General features: G+C 34.9%; 1 protein-coding gene across 4 annotated transcripts in view; it reads right to left on the reverse strand.

The window, feature by feature from the left end:
- ADGRG2 (adhesion G protein-coupled receptor G2) overlaps positions 1 to 15,817 on the reverse strand; it is a 59,179-nt gene that overhangs the window by 8,092 nt on the left and 35,270 nt on the right. For all 4 annotated transcript variants that reach the window (XM_085559167.1, XM_021552934.4, XM_085559172.1 and 1 more), the window contains 17 exons: positions 15,204 to 15,251; positions 14,579 to 14,646; positions 12,944 to 13,017; positions 12,093 to 12,132; positions 11,938 to 11,972; positions 10,521 to 10,603; positions 9,836 to 9,896; positions 8,661 to 9,343; positions 6,937 to 7,135; positions 6,454 to 6,610; positions 4,250 to 4,399; positions 3,916 to 4,038; positions 2,737 to 2,782; positions 2,528 to 2,631; positions 1,824 to 1,948; positions 798 to 1,066; positions 16 to 115 (listed from right to left, as the gene is read on the reverse strand). In XM_085559167.1, coding sequence (XP_085415293.1) covers positions 16 to 115; positions 798 to 1,066; positions 1,824 to 1,948; positions 2,528 to 2,631; positions 2,737 to 2,782; positions 3,916 to 4,038; positions 4,250 to 4,399; positions 6,454 to 6,610; positions 6,937 to 7,135; positions 8,661 to 9,343; positions 9,836 to 9,896; positions 10,521 to 10,603; positions 11,938 to 11,972; positions 12,093 to 12,132; positions 12,944 to 13,017; positions 14,579 to 14,646; positions 15,204 to 15,251 — 2,365 coding nt within the window. The remainder of the gene's footprint in view (positions 1 to 15; positions 116 to 797; positions 1,067 to 1,823; positions 1,949 to 2,527; positions 2,632 to 2,736; positions 2,783 to 3,915; positions 4,039 to 4,249; positions 4,400 to 6,453; positions 6,611 to 6,936; positions 7,136 to 8,660; positions 9,344 to 9,835; positions 9,897 to 10,520; positions 10,604 to 11,937; positions 11,973 to 12,092; positions 12,133 to 12,943; positions 13,018 to 14,578; positions 14,647 to 15,203; positions 15,252 to 15,817) is intronic.

Below are 15,817 nucleotides of genomic sequence, written 5' to 3' on the forward strand. Positions count from 1 at the left end.
TTCCCTTTAACTCACAATTCATCAGGTCCATTTATGGAAACCTTTCCAGTGGTTATAAGTCCATAATTATCTGGTGATACTGCCAACACAATGGACACAACTACTGCTGGTAACCCTAAAAGATTATGAGAAAACACATACATAAAAATCCTAAGAGACAGTATTATGAGGAGTTGAAATAATTATATTTTGCTACAAAATCTACATATTGTTTCTGAAATTTGGCTGTTGAATTCTGCTGACTACTAGCTGTCTAAAAACTTGCAGCATTCAAACTGCTCCGGAGCACAACTTCCAAAGAAAGCAGTCCTTCATAGCTAGCTCCAAAACTTTCTGAATAAACCAACAAATACCATCAGTCTTCAAATTGATTCAAAATATCTCTTACAGGATAACTTATTTTATTTCTTACATGTTTTAAGAAAAAAATAAGAGATAAAAATCAGGCCCATTTCATCCTCTATCCAGTTAGATCTGTTTTTGCTACCTTTTGTTAGCAACAGTGCTATTCCAGAAATGGATATATACTCATTGGCATTTTTTCTCAAAATAATGGAAGCAGTCATATTCAAAATAGGTTTTATTGTAATAGCACAAGGAAAATTCATTATCACTTTGAATTGCAGAAACTTCAGTTCTGTAGCTGGGGGGACTCCATGCCTCAGAAAGGTGGAACATATAACATATAACATTAAATGACTGCCTAATTTTCACTTCTGACCTGCATCACATTCACTGAAATACTTGATATGATGAGGAATTATCTATTTAGCATAAAAAAGGAAAAAAATACATACCCCAACCAACAACACAAAATTTAAGAATGTATTTCCGTACATAGGTGTTAAAGACTTTCACAAGGGCCAGATACATGTGGAAAGCTTCCAGGCCCATCCAGGTAAAGGAAACCAAGAGGAAATAGTGAAGAAATACTGCAACTGCAATGCACAGGCCTCGTGTATCATACAGTGCAATCCATGAGTCAAGGAGAAAAACTAAGTTGAGTAGAAGCAATGCAGCACATAGCTGAATAAGTATTTTGGAGGGGTAGTCTCTCCGGATTTTCCTAAAAAAAAAAGAAAATTCATGAGATGACATCAGCTGTCCATAGATCCCTGGCTTACTTCCTCTCTTGCAGCTCTTGGATTTCACAAAGGCCAAGAAAAAAAAAATTACATTTTCATTCAGAAACAATGCTGCATGTGTGGCATTTATACATGGAGAGAATAATTTACAATGTACTTCCAAATTAATGGTCTGTATATATAAAGTTTTTTAGAAAAGGTTACATAAATACAAACAATCTTGGAGTCAAACTGTTTAGTACCATGGTTATTTTTTTTACCTTGTATGTTGGACTTCTTGTTACATTGCTACCCAAACCCAAAAGGTGTCTGTTCTTTATTGCTAAACTAGATCAAACTTTTGACTGGGCATCTAAAGATTGATAGAGGCAAGACCCAGTCTCAGCATAATGAGAGAATAAAGAAAGAATACATATGCTTTTAAAAGTGCTAAAATTCTGTACTGGTTTTTTATGTTGTATCTTAAATACATTCCTTCACACTTCTATTATGATAATCCATTATAAAATACTTCAGAGTGCCACTTCTTCACTTCTTACTGCCTAGAGCCTCATGATAATTCACTTGTTCACAAGGTGAATATTTCTGAAGACTGAATAAACACCTTCCGGGTGAACTGGTCAAATCTATGCACTATTTGTGGAGACAGAATCCATAACTATTGAGAAGGATTTCTCAGTGAAGACTACAATAATCACAATTGAAGAATAATGGGATCTCAGCTGAATGGGTACTTACTCAAAGGCTATGTAGGTCACAAGAGTAACAGAAAGAAAAATTGCAGAGAGGCCACAGCCTATATACGATATAAAAGTCAGTACCAATTCTTGTCTGGGATTCAAAGGAGTATTTCCATACAAGTCCTAAAACAGAAATATAAGTTATTTTCAGTGACCAGGTTTATTTAATGGGGAAAAAAATCAAAACACACTTTTCCCTCTACACTTATAAATAAAAAAAAAAAGGACTCCAATCTTTTCATCATGGCTCTTATAAAAGGCTAGATTAAAAAAATGCCAATTTAGTCTTGTAAAGTGCAGGGAGCTGGGACTCCATGATTCTTATGGGTCCCTTCCAACTAGAGATACTACTTTATAATTCTATGACTCTAATCGTGAAACCCCATTTGATTAAAAACCTGTTTTAAATTTGATTTACTAAATTTTATTTAGAGTATAAACAGCTGCCTAAATTAAAAATCTGCAGCACTTAAAGAATTTTTTTCCTCCAATGGAACCCATGGACTCCCATTCAACAAGGAGTTTAAGCATGTGCCTAATTGTATGGCTATCTGTACCAACACTAAAGTGAATAGAACCTGAGTATTATTTATTAGGTTGTATGGGCTTATTGGGTCTTCACTTGCTTCACTTGCTTCAGGCAACTCAAGGTTAAATGTTTCTTGAACAAGGGTAAGATTGCATAATTTAAAAAATAATTACCATCAAAACTGCAAAACTTGTCAGATGGTTGCATGAACAGACTGTTTCATTTACTCTACTTTCTTTGACTATGCAACCTTCGTATGACCAGCCTCCATGTCCACCTGTTAAAAAAAGCAGCTTTGTTATTCATAAAAGGCTTCATTTATATTAACATGAATTAACATAGCTAAAACAGCATAGCATCTTGGGTGATCTCAAGTACTTACCATTTTTATTGAAGTCCCAAAAAACACATCTTACTGTTGAATTATCCTGTTCAGGAGTAAAAACAAAACAAAACAAACTAAGTTACTAAACGATGAGTTTCAGATCAAATTACTTATGAATGATTTACAAAGTTCAGGGAAGAATAAATACTGTGTACAGCAAATATGCCTGTTCTATGTGAACACAAAATAAATTTAGGTGAATAAAAGGATTAATATTGCAAACTACATGCAAAAATATGCTGAACAGATTTGAAGTCACCAGGCAGGAGCTAGCTCTTGTGCTTATGCAAAGATTCTGTTCCTGGCAGAACCTTTTGAATACTCTTTCAATGTCTCCCCACACCATAGAAATTCTTGGGATTTCTTCTCCTTCTACACTTTGTAACTTTTGAAGTCATGATCACACAGAAAAGGAAAAGCGCTTTCATTTGCAAATATTTGATCACTCCTACTATCACAATGTTAAACACTTAGACACAGATTTCCTCACACACATGCAAATTCTATAAATACCAGCAGCAATACACTATATTGCTATAAATATTAATACTTCTACAGTTATAGCTCAAAACTTTTTATTATGTCAAAACAAGTAAAGACACCACTAAGCCAGCTCCTGAAAAAAGCTCCAGGTGCATTAGTGGAATCCCCACATTGTTCTGTTTATAATAATTGAATATTTTAAACTCTCTTAAGATATGAAATAGAAGACTTTAATCCCTGATGCTCCTTTCAGAAAGAGATGGTGTGTAAGAATCGTAATACTTCCAGATGACACAGTCCTGTTTTTCAGTTCCCTTAAGAAAACAGACTTTCTGGCCGTGAAACACCCACAAATATCAAGACTGTAGCATCTACCATAGCAAGCCATACTTTCAGTCTTCCCTCTAAGAGCTTTTATTCTTTGTAGTATAAGACACAAGAGTAAGTAAGAAAGATAAAAGCTGGATGAATTTGTGATAGAGCAAAACTATCTTACACTACTTCAGAACCAAAATTTATACCAGTGGCAAATAAGCAAACAGGAGTGATTTTTAATGTCCAGGTGGAGATGAAACACCCACACTGGTAAAGCAGAACAAGTTGACCTTTATTCTTAGTAAAATGTTTCCACTACAACAAGTTTAGTGGAGGCAACAAAACTGTACTTTAAGTCTGCCAAAATGTAAATTTTACCTGGTTAGGCTTGACATTCTGCAAAATGACAGTAACATTTGTCATTAAGTTACTAATTGTGAGGTTAGAAACACTTGATGATATAACACTGCTGATTAAAGATGCATTCTTCAAGGACAGATCCTGAAATGACAAAAAAAGCTCCAGATTTTAAAATCTTAAAGGAAACAATACTAGAGTACAGCAGTCACAAGGTCATTTACTATGTAGAGCAAGCACTGACAAAAGTACTTAAGTCAGAAGTTTTAAAATATATTTTGTGGGGAAAAAATCAATTCATATTTTGCTCTAAGCTTGAATTTAAAATCCTTATGAACAGTGGGCCAAACAATACCTGGAACACAGTGGTCTTTTTAAAGAAGTTGAATATAATTCTAGAAGCCAACTCCAAGTCTTCAGTGCGTAAATTTTTCAGCAATGATGAAGGAAGTGTAATTGATCCAAGATTATTTAAATTCTGAATTGGCTGAACTCCTAGAGAGATCTGAAAAATAAACACCAGGATTATGCTTTATTTCAGTCTCCAAATAAATAAATAATGACTTATTTTCAGTTTAAAACTTCAAAATAATTACCTCTTTAATTACTGTCACAAACCTACTCTCATTCCTCCAATGCATAAATAGCTCTTATAGGACTGAAAAGAATGCATCCCATTTCAGGTCTACCTTCCACTGAAAATAATCTGGCTTTAATTATTTCCCTACAGGGACATAACACACCACTCTGTGTTTTGTATTGATTTGGAAAAGGTGAGGAAAAAAACCCAGATAGTTCTGTGTAGCTGTAACTGTAAAGGGAGACCAACATTTCACAGCATGAAAGCCTGCAAAGGCAAAGAATTTTTATACCCTGTAGGAAGTATGTCAGAATTCAGAAAAAGTGAAAATAGCCATTATTTGTCAATACATTTTTGAGTTCAGGAGGTTAAGTTTATGTTCTTAGATAAGAACACGAACCCTAGCTTTTTGATCTTCTGGCAAAAATTACAAAAGTAAAAACTAGATAAGCTACCATTCAGGTACCTCAAGAGCTTAGTGACCTAATATTGTACAAAAAAGAGATCTGAACTTTTAGTCATTTTATGTGCTGCACATTTTATTTGCTGTGCTTACAGGCCAGGCAGCTTTGTTTAGTACAAAACCTCTGAACATTCCTGTCATACATTAGTCCTTTACATACAAATATCATCACCTCGGAGTTCGTGGGAGATGTGAAACATTAGTAGTATGCAGAAAGAAATTATCACAGCATTGAAAGAATGATTGTAATAAGAGTAACAGTGTGAACTCACCAATGTGCACTAACAATGTGATTTAACTCATCTGTTTAGCCCAGTGCCTTCCAAATGTTTTTGATCATACATCCCCTAAAAGTTTTTGATCATGGACTCCAGTATATATCTTTCCATAAGTTACATGTGTTAATTAGTTTACTAACATATTATGCAAGTTATAAAATATTTTTTTAAAATTAAGGAGATTAAAAATTACTTTTAAAAATGTGTTTTCTATTTATTAATCATATAAATAACATTTTCCCGTACTGCAATGGACTGTTGTGTGCACACCCTGGGGTACTCAGACCTCACTTTGGAGATCACTGGTGTAGACAGCCATCAAAGAAATCCTGAATCAATTCCACCAAAGCACTCCTGTTACTCTAGTTTGAAGTAGATGATACTTATTGAAAATTTTCAGTGTTTCATTGCCAGCGCCATGAAATAAAGAATCATTCCTTAGCAAATATCTGGATGTCAGCACTAGCATCTCCTAGCCATCTCACATTCATGCACTATATATTGCTAAGAAATAGAAAGGAACTCTAATGTTAAGCATTTATATAATTTTCAGTAACACAGAAAATTTCCAGTACTACATATGGCTTACGATACATTAAGCTATTTTCTTCTCTGAGGAGGCAGAATGTGTCAAAATTGGTCCAAAACTTTCCATCTGTCCTTGCTTAAGCCTCCAAGGCTGGTATTGTCCATTACTTTCTCTGTCAGGAGGGAGGTTTTGAATGAGATAAAGGGGATCCAACCAAACTTTCTAAGCACTTCTTTCTTGGTGAGATGCCATTAGTGACAAATGTTCTGAGCATCATTATCCAAGCAACATACATAATAGTTATTTTCTGGAACCCTCTACAATTATCTCCTTTCTAACAGATGAAGCAATCTGGCAACACTCCTTGACAAATTTCAGCACTGCCATGGTGGTTGAATAAATGACTCATAATTCAGGGGGCTTAAGGCAAAGTTATTCTGACAAGCACTTTGTCCATTCTTGTGTTCTAGCTGTACTCTCTCCAACAGCTTATTAGTTCTGCCAGTTTCTGCTAAGTCAGCTCTCTTCTACACCTATTTACACAGTTAAAAATTAAAGGAAAAACTGTGAAATGCTTAAAAAAAGTCTGAAACTTATATCAACTAAAGATCCTGACACTGACATAAACTCATATTCCTATAGATATAAAACCATAAACACTTTTAAATAAATGTTTGACAATTTGTAGGTATTGTAAGTATTTTGTAACCTGGAGATCAGCTGAGTCCTGAACAGCAAAAGACATTTGGCTGGAACGGATTCTGTTGGTTTTGACAACTGCCAGAGCCAAGGAAGGGGAGGCAAATTCAGCAGATGATGTTGATAAGTTTAGTTTTAAGCCAATATAGTCCACCAACTTTATAATTCTGTTAAGAAAAAGCATATTTAATATTAACAAGCACATACATCCAAAATTCTCAAGCAAGTTACAGTTATGGAGCAATAATCCAAGTATAATGCAAAATGATCACTTATTACAGCATCAACAAAAATACTCCCACTGCTTTCCATGGCATTATATTATAGTAGAGCTGGTAACATTAGAATGATAGTCCTTCCATTTTGAATAACTACATAAAAGAACAAGAAATATTCTTCTGGATTATGATTATGAAAAAGTGAAACTTGCTGAAGCCAATTTGTCAAGACAGTAAATACAACCCTCCTGTAATCTATTGCCAAAATGACCTACCTGTTAGAAATTCGTGGTGGTAATTGCTGAGAAGCAGTGAGGATAGTGCTCACCTCACTAACCATCCTTTCTACATCTTTTGACTCTATTTTTCCAGCTGCTAAATCATTTTCTATTTTGGACACGATTTGCTCAGCTGTGGCGATACTAATGGTGGTGTGTACAGAAGTTATATTTGTGGTAGCTGAAAGGGTTTTTCCTGTGACAAATGAAAAGTTAAACATTATGTTCAACAAATTATGTAAGCTTGGAGAAGCAGAAAAATTAAACAGTTCTGTTGATTAAAAAATTGTTTCACTACTCGTATCTGATGAAAACATAAAGCAAGGTTTCAAATTACCAACATTAATTTCAAGTTTTATTAATTTCAAAGTTCCTCACATCAGACCATTAACATATTAAATAACCTATTATTTTGAATTTTTAGCCACTGAATGCCTGAATGTAGAGTAAAATCAAGATAGTGTCAGAAATTTGAGAAGAAGCTTGTGTAGAATTTTCATAAGAAAATACACAGCCACTAAAAATATTCCCAGTCAATAACAATATTTTAAGGATGATCCAACATTACTGTGCAGTATTTTAAATATTAGGTTAGTTTAATAAAAATCTGCCTTGCTCTTTGACTTATTTTTTTCCAATTCAAAAGACATTTGTTCTAATGGGAATTGAGCACTGTACCTACCTATGACAGTTACAAACAATGGTGTAGGGTGAGGTATTACTCACCAGGTCCAAGGGCATCAGAATGTATTTTTAAATACATGCACACCAAGTGAAAGTTATCTCTGTCTCAGGGTATTCACACAGAATAGAATCACAGAACCATTTAGGTTGGAAAAGACCTCTAAGATCACATCCAGCCTTTGACTAAACATCACCTTGTAAACTAGACCACAGCACTGAGTGCCATGTCCAGTTATTTCTTGAACATCTCCAGAGATGGTGACCACCACATCCCTGAGCAGTCCATTCCAATGCTTAATAACTCTTCCAGAGAAGAAATTGTTCCTGATGTCCAACAACCTCCCTGGCACAGTTTGTGGTAATTTACTCCTATCCTGTCAGTTGTTGCCCAGGAGAAGAGGCTGACCCACACCTAGCTACAATCTCCTTTCAGAGAACTGTACACAGTGATAAGGTCAACCCTGAGACTCCTCCAGACCCTTCCCCAGCTCTGTTGCCCTTGGACTCGCTCCAGCACCTCAATGCCTTTCTTGAAATGAGAAGCCCAAAACTGAACCCAGGATTTGAGGTGTGGCCTCACCAGTGCTGAGTACAGAGGACAAACCTGCCCTGCTCCTGCTGGCCACACTATTGCTGATACAGCCCAGGATGCCACTGGCCTTCTCGACCACCTGGGCACAGCTGGCTCATGTTCAGCCACTGTCAGCCAGCACTACCAGGTTCTTTTCCTTTGGGCATCCTTCAGACACTATTCCCCAAGCCTGGACTGTTCCCTAGGGTTGCTGTGACCCAAGTGCAGGACCCAGCACTTGGCCTTGCTGAGCCTTTCATACAGTTGGCCTCAGCCCATTGTTCTAGCCTGTCCAGATCCCTCTGTAGAGCCTTCTTACCCTCCAGCAGATCAACACTCCCATCCAAAATAATTCACAAGAATGATAAGGTCACTTCTCATATATATAACATTGTTTAATGAAGTTTAAAAGCAAATCCAGTATATGGCATTCAAACAAAAATAATTATTTACTTTTCATATTTACCTGGGGTCCCATGGCCATCAGCAGTAGAATGAGGATGAGAAGCTGAGACAGAATGGTTGACAGGACTAACAGTAGGGGTCAAAGATATTGTGAAAGGAGTAAGTGGAACAATAGGTACTGTACTAATATTTTTGTGACCAGGTTGGCTTGAAGCAGGAGGAATTTGTGCAACAGATTTGGTGGTAGCCTCAAAGTGCTGATTTACAATTGGAAGCTTGTGAGGCTCAGAAGAAGAAAGTGAAGAATGTTTAGTGTAACCTACAGAAGGAGAAAGTATTGTAAAAGTCTTGTTAAGATGTGCAGCATTAGACTTAATTGAGAATTCAGCATTAGTGACAGATTTTGTTGCATGTATGGGAACAGTGACAAATTTATTTGAAGTTATGGAAGAAAAAGTTGGCATGGTAGGATGAGCAAGAGACTTGGAAGAGGACCGTGTAGTGGTAACACTAGTGGAAGGCATAGAATTTTCAGATAGAGGGTTTGTAAGGGGAGATGTGGAAAGAGTTCCAGAAAAATAAATTTCTGTGAATGGTGGGATCAGTGGTCTAATTGTGGAGCTTTGTTTAGCAGAAAGTATAGTGGGGGGAATAAAAGAATTAGATTTGAGGAAAGTCTTTTTAAGGAGAGAAGGAGAATGAGAAGAAGGAACCCATATAAAATGAGGTGGCACTTGTATAGTACTGTAAAAGAAAAAAAGGTACAAAAATCCAGGTTAAGTTTAAGATTTTTTTCTATTTTAAAGAAAACAAGTTATAATAGAGGAACAGATATATAAATTATATGGACATACTAATAACAATGTGTATTTTAAAATCAATCAGATTGGATGTTTCATTCTCTAATATTTAGAAGGTTCTTACATTCTTTTTTGCTGTAGTTGTTAATTAGCAAGTCTATAAACAAATACTACTGCTGCTTTTGCTGCCTTCTCTGAAAGTGAGCTGTTGTTGTACACAAAAGCTAGATTCATTGAAGGAAAAAAGAAAAAAAAAGGGATAAAGAAGAGAGGAAGGGAAAGGGGGGGAAGAGGAGGGAGCTACATTGGAAAATGTCTTGTCAGCTTTTTCTTGTGGAGTCCTTTCTGACTATTACACTGAAGCATAGAAGTTGACGCTAGTCATGTATTAGGAAATTTAGGAAATAAGCAAGTGAAATTTTGTATTTATACTTACTACATTTGTAATTCTTCAGCAGTCAAGGAACAATACTTCAGTGATGAACAGCAGCACTGATCTGAGATGACAAAGAAGCATTATCCTTAAGCATAACAACTGCTAATACCATAAAGTAGAACATTTAACCGTGTGTGTTATGTCTTTAAACAACAGTATATACCACATAATTTATTCTGAAGTTTGTTCTCAAACAAAAGAACTCTTGATCAGTCAGAATATTGCCATATCCCCAGATTTTTGTTCAATGCCTGAAAAGTTCAGATTTCTCTTTTTTTTTTTTTTTTTTTTAATTTTAAACAAACCAAAATGTTTTCAAAACAGAGACAGTATTGTGACAGTACTCCATCCTGTCATAATATCACTAAGAAAGGCTGGCTACTTAACCCTTTCAATTCAGTTGTCATTTCAGCACGACATTTATGTTCTCAGCTTATTTTACACCTAATCCTTTCAAAGAGTGCTCTAATAAAGTAGCTGGCAATTTTAAACCAAAATGCTTTAAAAAGTTATTTCTATCACATACAACCCCAAAAATCAGAAGGCTGCATTTTTATGTATTTGTATTGCTCAAAACAAAAAATATTATGATCTAAAAGTAAGTAACTACTTTGTCTTTTTAGCTACTTGAAGACCACGTCTTTACATAAAATTCTGATGAGGCTGTGTTTAAAGCATAACTTACCAAGTTGACTTATCTTTGCTTTTTGCGTTAAACTACTTATATTCTCTCTCTCAGCCAGCTTCATTATGAAATTGCAGTGTGTACTAAATGAGAAGAAAAAAGCTTAAGACTCAAGAAACAAAGCTGCCTCATCATTAAAATACATGGAACTAACATCAAATGCTAAATCAAAGCACATTAGTACAAATGCTAAGTATGAAAGCACATTTTTCCTAGGCTCTGTCAGATTCGGGTGTATTTTTAATGCACATGAACCACAATGCCAGGCTGATTAAAATCATTATACATCAGTTTGTGGCACTTATTGTCCCTTCTCTCTACTAGGTCAATTTTTAAATGGGGTTCTCCCTGATCAACGTCGGTCACCAAAGAGTTGAGAATTTTGTAAGAATAATAATGTAATCTCTGCTGTTAGTGTAAATATGACAGCGAAATCTCCACCACCTGAGGAAGCCAGCAATCTCTCTCGACTTTAGAGAGAACTTCAGTGACCCATTCAAGCATGTAACTCCATCTTTATGACTGCAGTTCAAGGACTTGAAGCCCTGCCTAAACTAGGGCATCTCCAGTAAAAATAGTTCATATTCAGCAAATGCAAACATAGAGATGAATTTAAAAAGTTTCTTTCCAGCTCATAAGAATTAAAAGATTACTCTAGTGACTGCCAGTATATGACATGAAGGGATGATCTGACTACCTTCTATTTTATTTGAGTGTTTTGGTCTTTTATTTCATCCTAATCCAGGAAGATAAAGTCCAGATTCAAGTATTTGGGGAAATAAAGTTTCATTTTGGTTTAGAATACAATGTTTCCAAGCTGATAATTTTAAAGGACAATTTAATGATGAGTAGCATTTAAACTGAGACATCATCAGTGTTTCAGGGTTTCCAGGATCACTGCTCTGGAGCAGCTTTGCCATTCTGATAATCCATGGTTTCCAGACTCTGAACTGTTCATTTCCTCAGGCTCCCCCTACCCCAAGGATGGTTGGTTTCCCAAGCAAGAACAGCAGCTTGGGATGTCTCAAGCAAATCCCTCATAAAGATTGCATTGCATTCACAAGTTCTGGAATTCTGGTGCTCCCAGTCACACGACTCAGGTAATACCAAGATGCAGAAGAAATATGGCAGGGAAGCCTGCGCTTCAGCAGAAGACTAATGAGAAGCAATATATTTGGGTTAAACCAAACCAACAAACTCTAAAAGGTTTTTTCAAAATCACTAATGCCAGGACAATAATTAGAAATCAAAATTTCTTTGTTAACCTATACATATTTCTCCAGCCTGTTTCTTGAACTTCTGAACTTCCTAGGGAATTTGTCTTTTTCTTCTGTTAAAGAGCCACGCATACTTTGCATATCACAACACAATATACGAGCTTTTAAATATTTTTTTCTTTAAAAATTTAAAAACAAACCTCTGGTTTTCTGCACTGCATTCCATAACAGAGGACTGTAATGACAAATGAAAACAGAAAAAAAAATGGTTTATAAGGAGAAATCAGAAGTGATGCTTTACCAGAAAAAGTCAGAAAAAAATTTTCCAGAGAGTAACAACAATCAGTAATCTTACCTCACTTACTGCTTGCAAGGTTTTGTTGAACTCTGAAATGCTTTAAAATAAAATATTACTGTTATGAAGTATTTTTAGTTATGTTTCTAAAAACAATTACAAAAATTTAATAAAAAAAATAATTACAGAGAAAAAATTTTTTTCCAGTTAATCAATGATTTTTTAAAGTCAGGCCAGCTGTAATTCTGTAAAACCACCAGCATTAAGCATTTGAACAGCAGACTGTTTTTAGTCACTACACAAACTAAATTTAAAACTTTTTCATTATATTTGAACATCAACCCATTGTAAATGTTATTTAGAAGAGTAGAAGATAAATCTTAATGTTGCCTTTTGCCAAGCATTACTTGGAATAGAATTCTAAATTTATACTCAAAGCCACAGAAATAGAACAAGTAAGAAATATGGATTTCTTCTACAAACAAGATTTGCTGGCCAACCACATCTTTTTGATTTTCAGTGTAAGTTTGGGAAATATTCACTCATTCAAACCTCTCCTTAAAAAGACTGGGATTGAAAAAACTAAACCAAAATAAAACCATAGATATGACTTCAAGAATATTTATTAAAGAACATGCAGCTAGGAAAGTTCTCTTCATAATTTCCTACCAGATAAACTAAATCCTTAAATTACAACAAACATTTGGTGTACCATTTTTAAAAGAAACTCCAGCAGTACATAATTAAAAGTATTTTAATCAGTATGAACTTTATGTTAAAGAGCAAGAACTTAGAACTTGTGAAATTTTTAATGTGCAAGAATAACACAAAGTCCACTCAACACATGGAAGGTCTCACTCCAACTTTTTCAATTATAAAAAAGATTTCAATTCTTATTCAGAATTACTTACCTCAGCTCTTGTGGGGTATGTGCTGGAATTTCAATTAATTTTTTGACTTGATTGTGGGTGGTTATGTTATTAATCTGTTAGGAAAAAAGATCCCACAGCTAAGCACAACCAGTAATTTTTAGCCTTGAAAGAAAATTGTTCATTTCACACATTTTAATAGGCTGCAATTACAAAGATAAGAAGCACATTTTCTCATGAATACACTGCAACAAGTATTTACCATGACACTGTTGTCACAATTTATGGAAGGAACCATTGATCTAGTATAGACCAACCCCAAAATCTTTGTGAAAGATAGAGGAAAAAGAACAACAAACTCACCGTCTCTTGTGCTGGAAAAAGATGATTTTGGCTTAGTTTGCAACAAAGACAGCTCACCCCAGACACTGAATGAATTTTTTAACTCTAAGCGCAACAATGGGGCAGCTTCATGAATGACATAAATAATAGGTGACAGAATACTGGCAATGAGAAGTCAAGAACTGTAGTGAAAGACATGATAGAACTGAGCTAAATAAGTATGATCTAGCATTAGGGTCTGGCGATATACTGAGGTTTATCTAAGAACCCTTTCTATATATGTATTTTTATGCTCTTCTGGTCACCAGCATTACTGGTTATTTTTACATTTTGTGTAAACAGCAAGGGCCATGAGGAAAAACATCATCTAATACACATGGCATTGACCTCCCCCTAAGAAATGTTCTTTTAAAAAGCAAAAGAGTTTCAAGAGATGGAAACCAGTTTTTCCAGAAGCTGTAGGTGTAATGTTAAGATGCTAGGACAGTTTCAGTAGGCATTATCACCACTGAAACACAACAGAATGCAGAGGTGGCTTTTGCCAGGGGCATATCCCTGCCCAAACCTGATGCTCCATGTGCAGTAGCTCTTCTCTGTGGTTACACTGCTGACTAGTCATGCTTTCAAGGACTGGCATGTGAAATCTCAGGCTGAGGGCTGACAGGGATGTGTAGGAAAAAGATACAAGGTTCTTTTTTCCTCCTCTCAGTTTCCACCTGTAACAACTAAACATTCTCATCCTCATAGTATTTACTTGGATACTGAGTCATCTATATGGTCCTTGCCATGCATGACACTGTCCTCTTAAACCCGTCTTGTGTTGTATAAATGGACACACTCATGTCACATAAGCCTATGGCAAAATTAATAACTCAGTAACCACAAGCCAAAAGACATGGAATTATCATGCAAAACCATAATCTATAAAATACACAAAAAGCCATAGAACTATTTATGAGAATCTCAACATTAATTATTCCAGGATATAATCCAACTTTAATTATGCACAAATAGTTGCCATCTAGTGATGCTCCTCTTCCAAAGACAAGTGTCTAAATTAACTTCCAAAGGAAGATCCCTGTGTGCCTAAAAATAAATTGTTGAGATTACCTAGGGCTTCCCCCTCCTATCATTGGCTATGTAGAGAATACAGGTCCTTACTGTAGGAAGTTTATTTAGCTGGATTTTTAAAATTTAGCTGAAAAGTAGCTGTTCCATCCACTGAAAATAGTATCTTGTACTGTAAACACAGTAAGATTTATATTATTTAAGTGTAGACAAAGAAATTCACTTCAACCTTCCTTACAATAAAGTTTTAAAATAAAGAATACTTACTATTTCTACATTTAGTGATGCATTACTTTCTTCACTTGCCCGAAGTTTTACCTTTCCCACATAGAACACTAGAACCAAAAGTAAAAAGTTAGGAAAATCAATGCTGAAACATAGAATGTAAAATTTTTTGAGAATTGCAAAACTTACTGTCTTGTGCTTTGATACAAGGGAAATAAGAACACTTGCACTAGTTTATCTATTTTTCCAATTGTTCTTCCATCTTTTCACCTATTTTAACAAATGAATTAGTCCAATAACTTAATTATTTTTTATATATTTAATTTTGATGGCTGTCCCCAAATTCTTTCCAGTTAATCTTTCTCCAAAACAGAAAACCTGCACTTCACATTGCCATAAATAAAACTCATTAGCTTACTTGTTTCTTGGGGTTTTTTGCAATTTTTATCTGCAATTGTGTGCCTTTGATGAGAAACCAAAGATCAAATGTACAAGAGTCAAAATATTTATTAACCTCCTCATCTTTAATATTTTTTGAATTAATGTAAAATCTCTCTAAATTTACAAGGAAATTTATTACAAAACTAGCTTTTACATGGCAACTAAACATTGCTTCACTACTCAGAGTATAAAATAGTTGGATAAAAGGGAAGAGAAAACCACTAACCTGAATAATTACAGGCACGTGTTACATTGCATACAATAGTTTCTCCAGCTATAGGTTTGATGGGGGAAAAAAAAAACAACTACTGATTAAAAAATTTAAACTTAAATCCAATACAATCCTATGTATTTACAATCATTCCAGTGTTTGAAATTTATCTTCTGGAAGTACTTGTCATATTGTCTAAGCTTCACCTCTCTACAGCACTTACTGTGACATTTTCCAAGACATAGTATTCAGAAATATGCTGCCTTTGATTAATTAATTTTGAAATAATTTTCTGCAACAGTATTTACAGAAGACATACATGCAAGTGGTCTCAATTTTTATTTTCTTTTTTTTTTCAATTTAAATAGAAACAGAAACCAGCATATTATTGATAAATTCTTTAATTATCTTTAATTATATTTAATTAAACAGAATTCAATCACTAGGCAGCATATTATCTGCTTCTGAGGATCCTACTATCTACCTGATGGAATTCAAGCTATGATGACAGCAACCATGTACATTCTTACCTAGCAGAACATGCCTTCATTTAGTTACAGCAAGCTTTTGGCTGCTCCATATTTTCAATTTGCCATATTTTTAATACAACCTAACTGCTGAGAAATAAC

The sequence above is a fragment of the Lonchura striata genome, chromosome 1 (genome assembly GCF_050655825.1).
Source record: "Lonchura striata isolate lonStrDom1 chromosome 1, ASM5065582v1, whole genome shotgun sequence".
Lineage (NCBI taxonomy): Eukaryota > Metazoa > Chordata > Aves > Passeriformes > Estrildidae > Lonchura > Lonchura striata.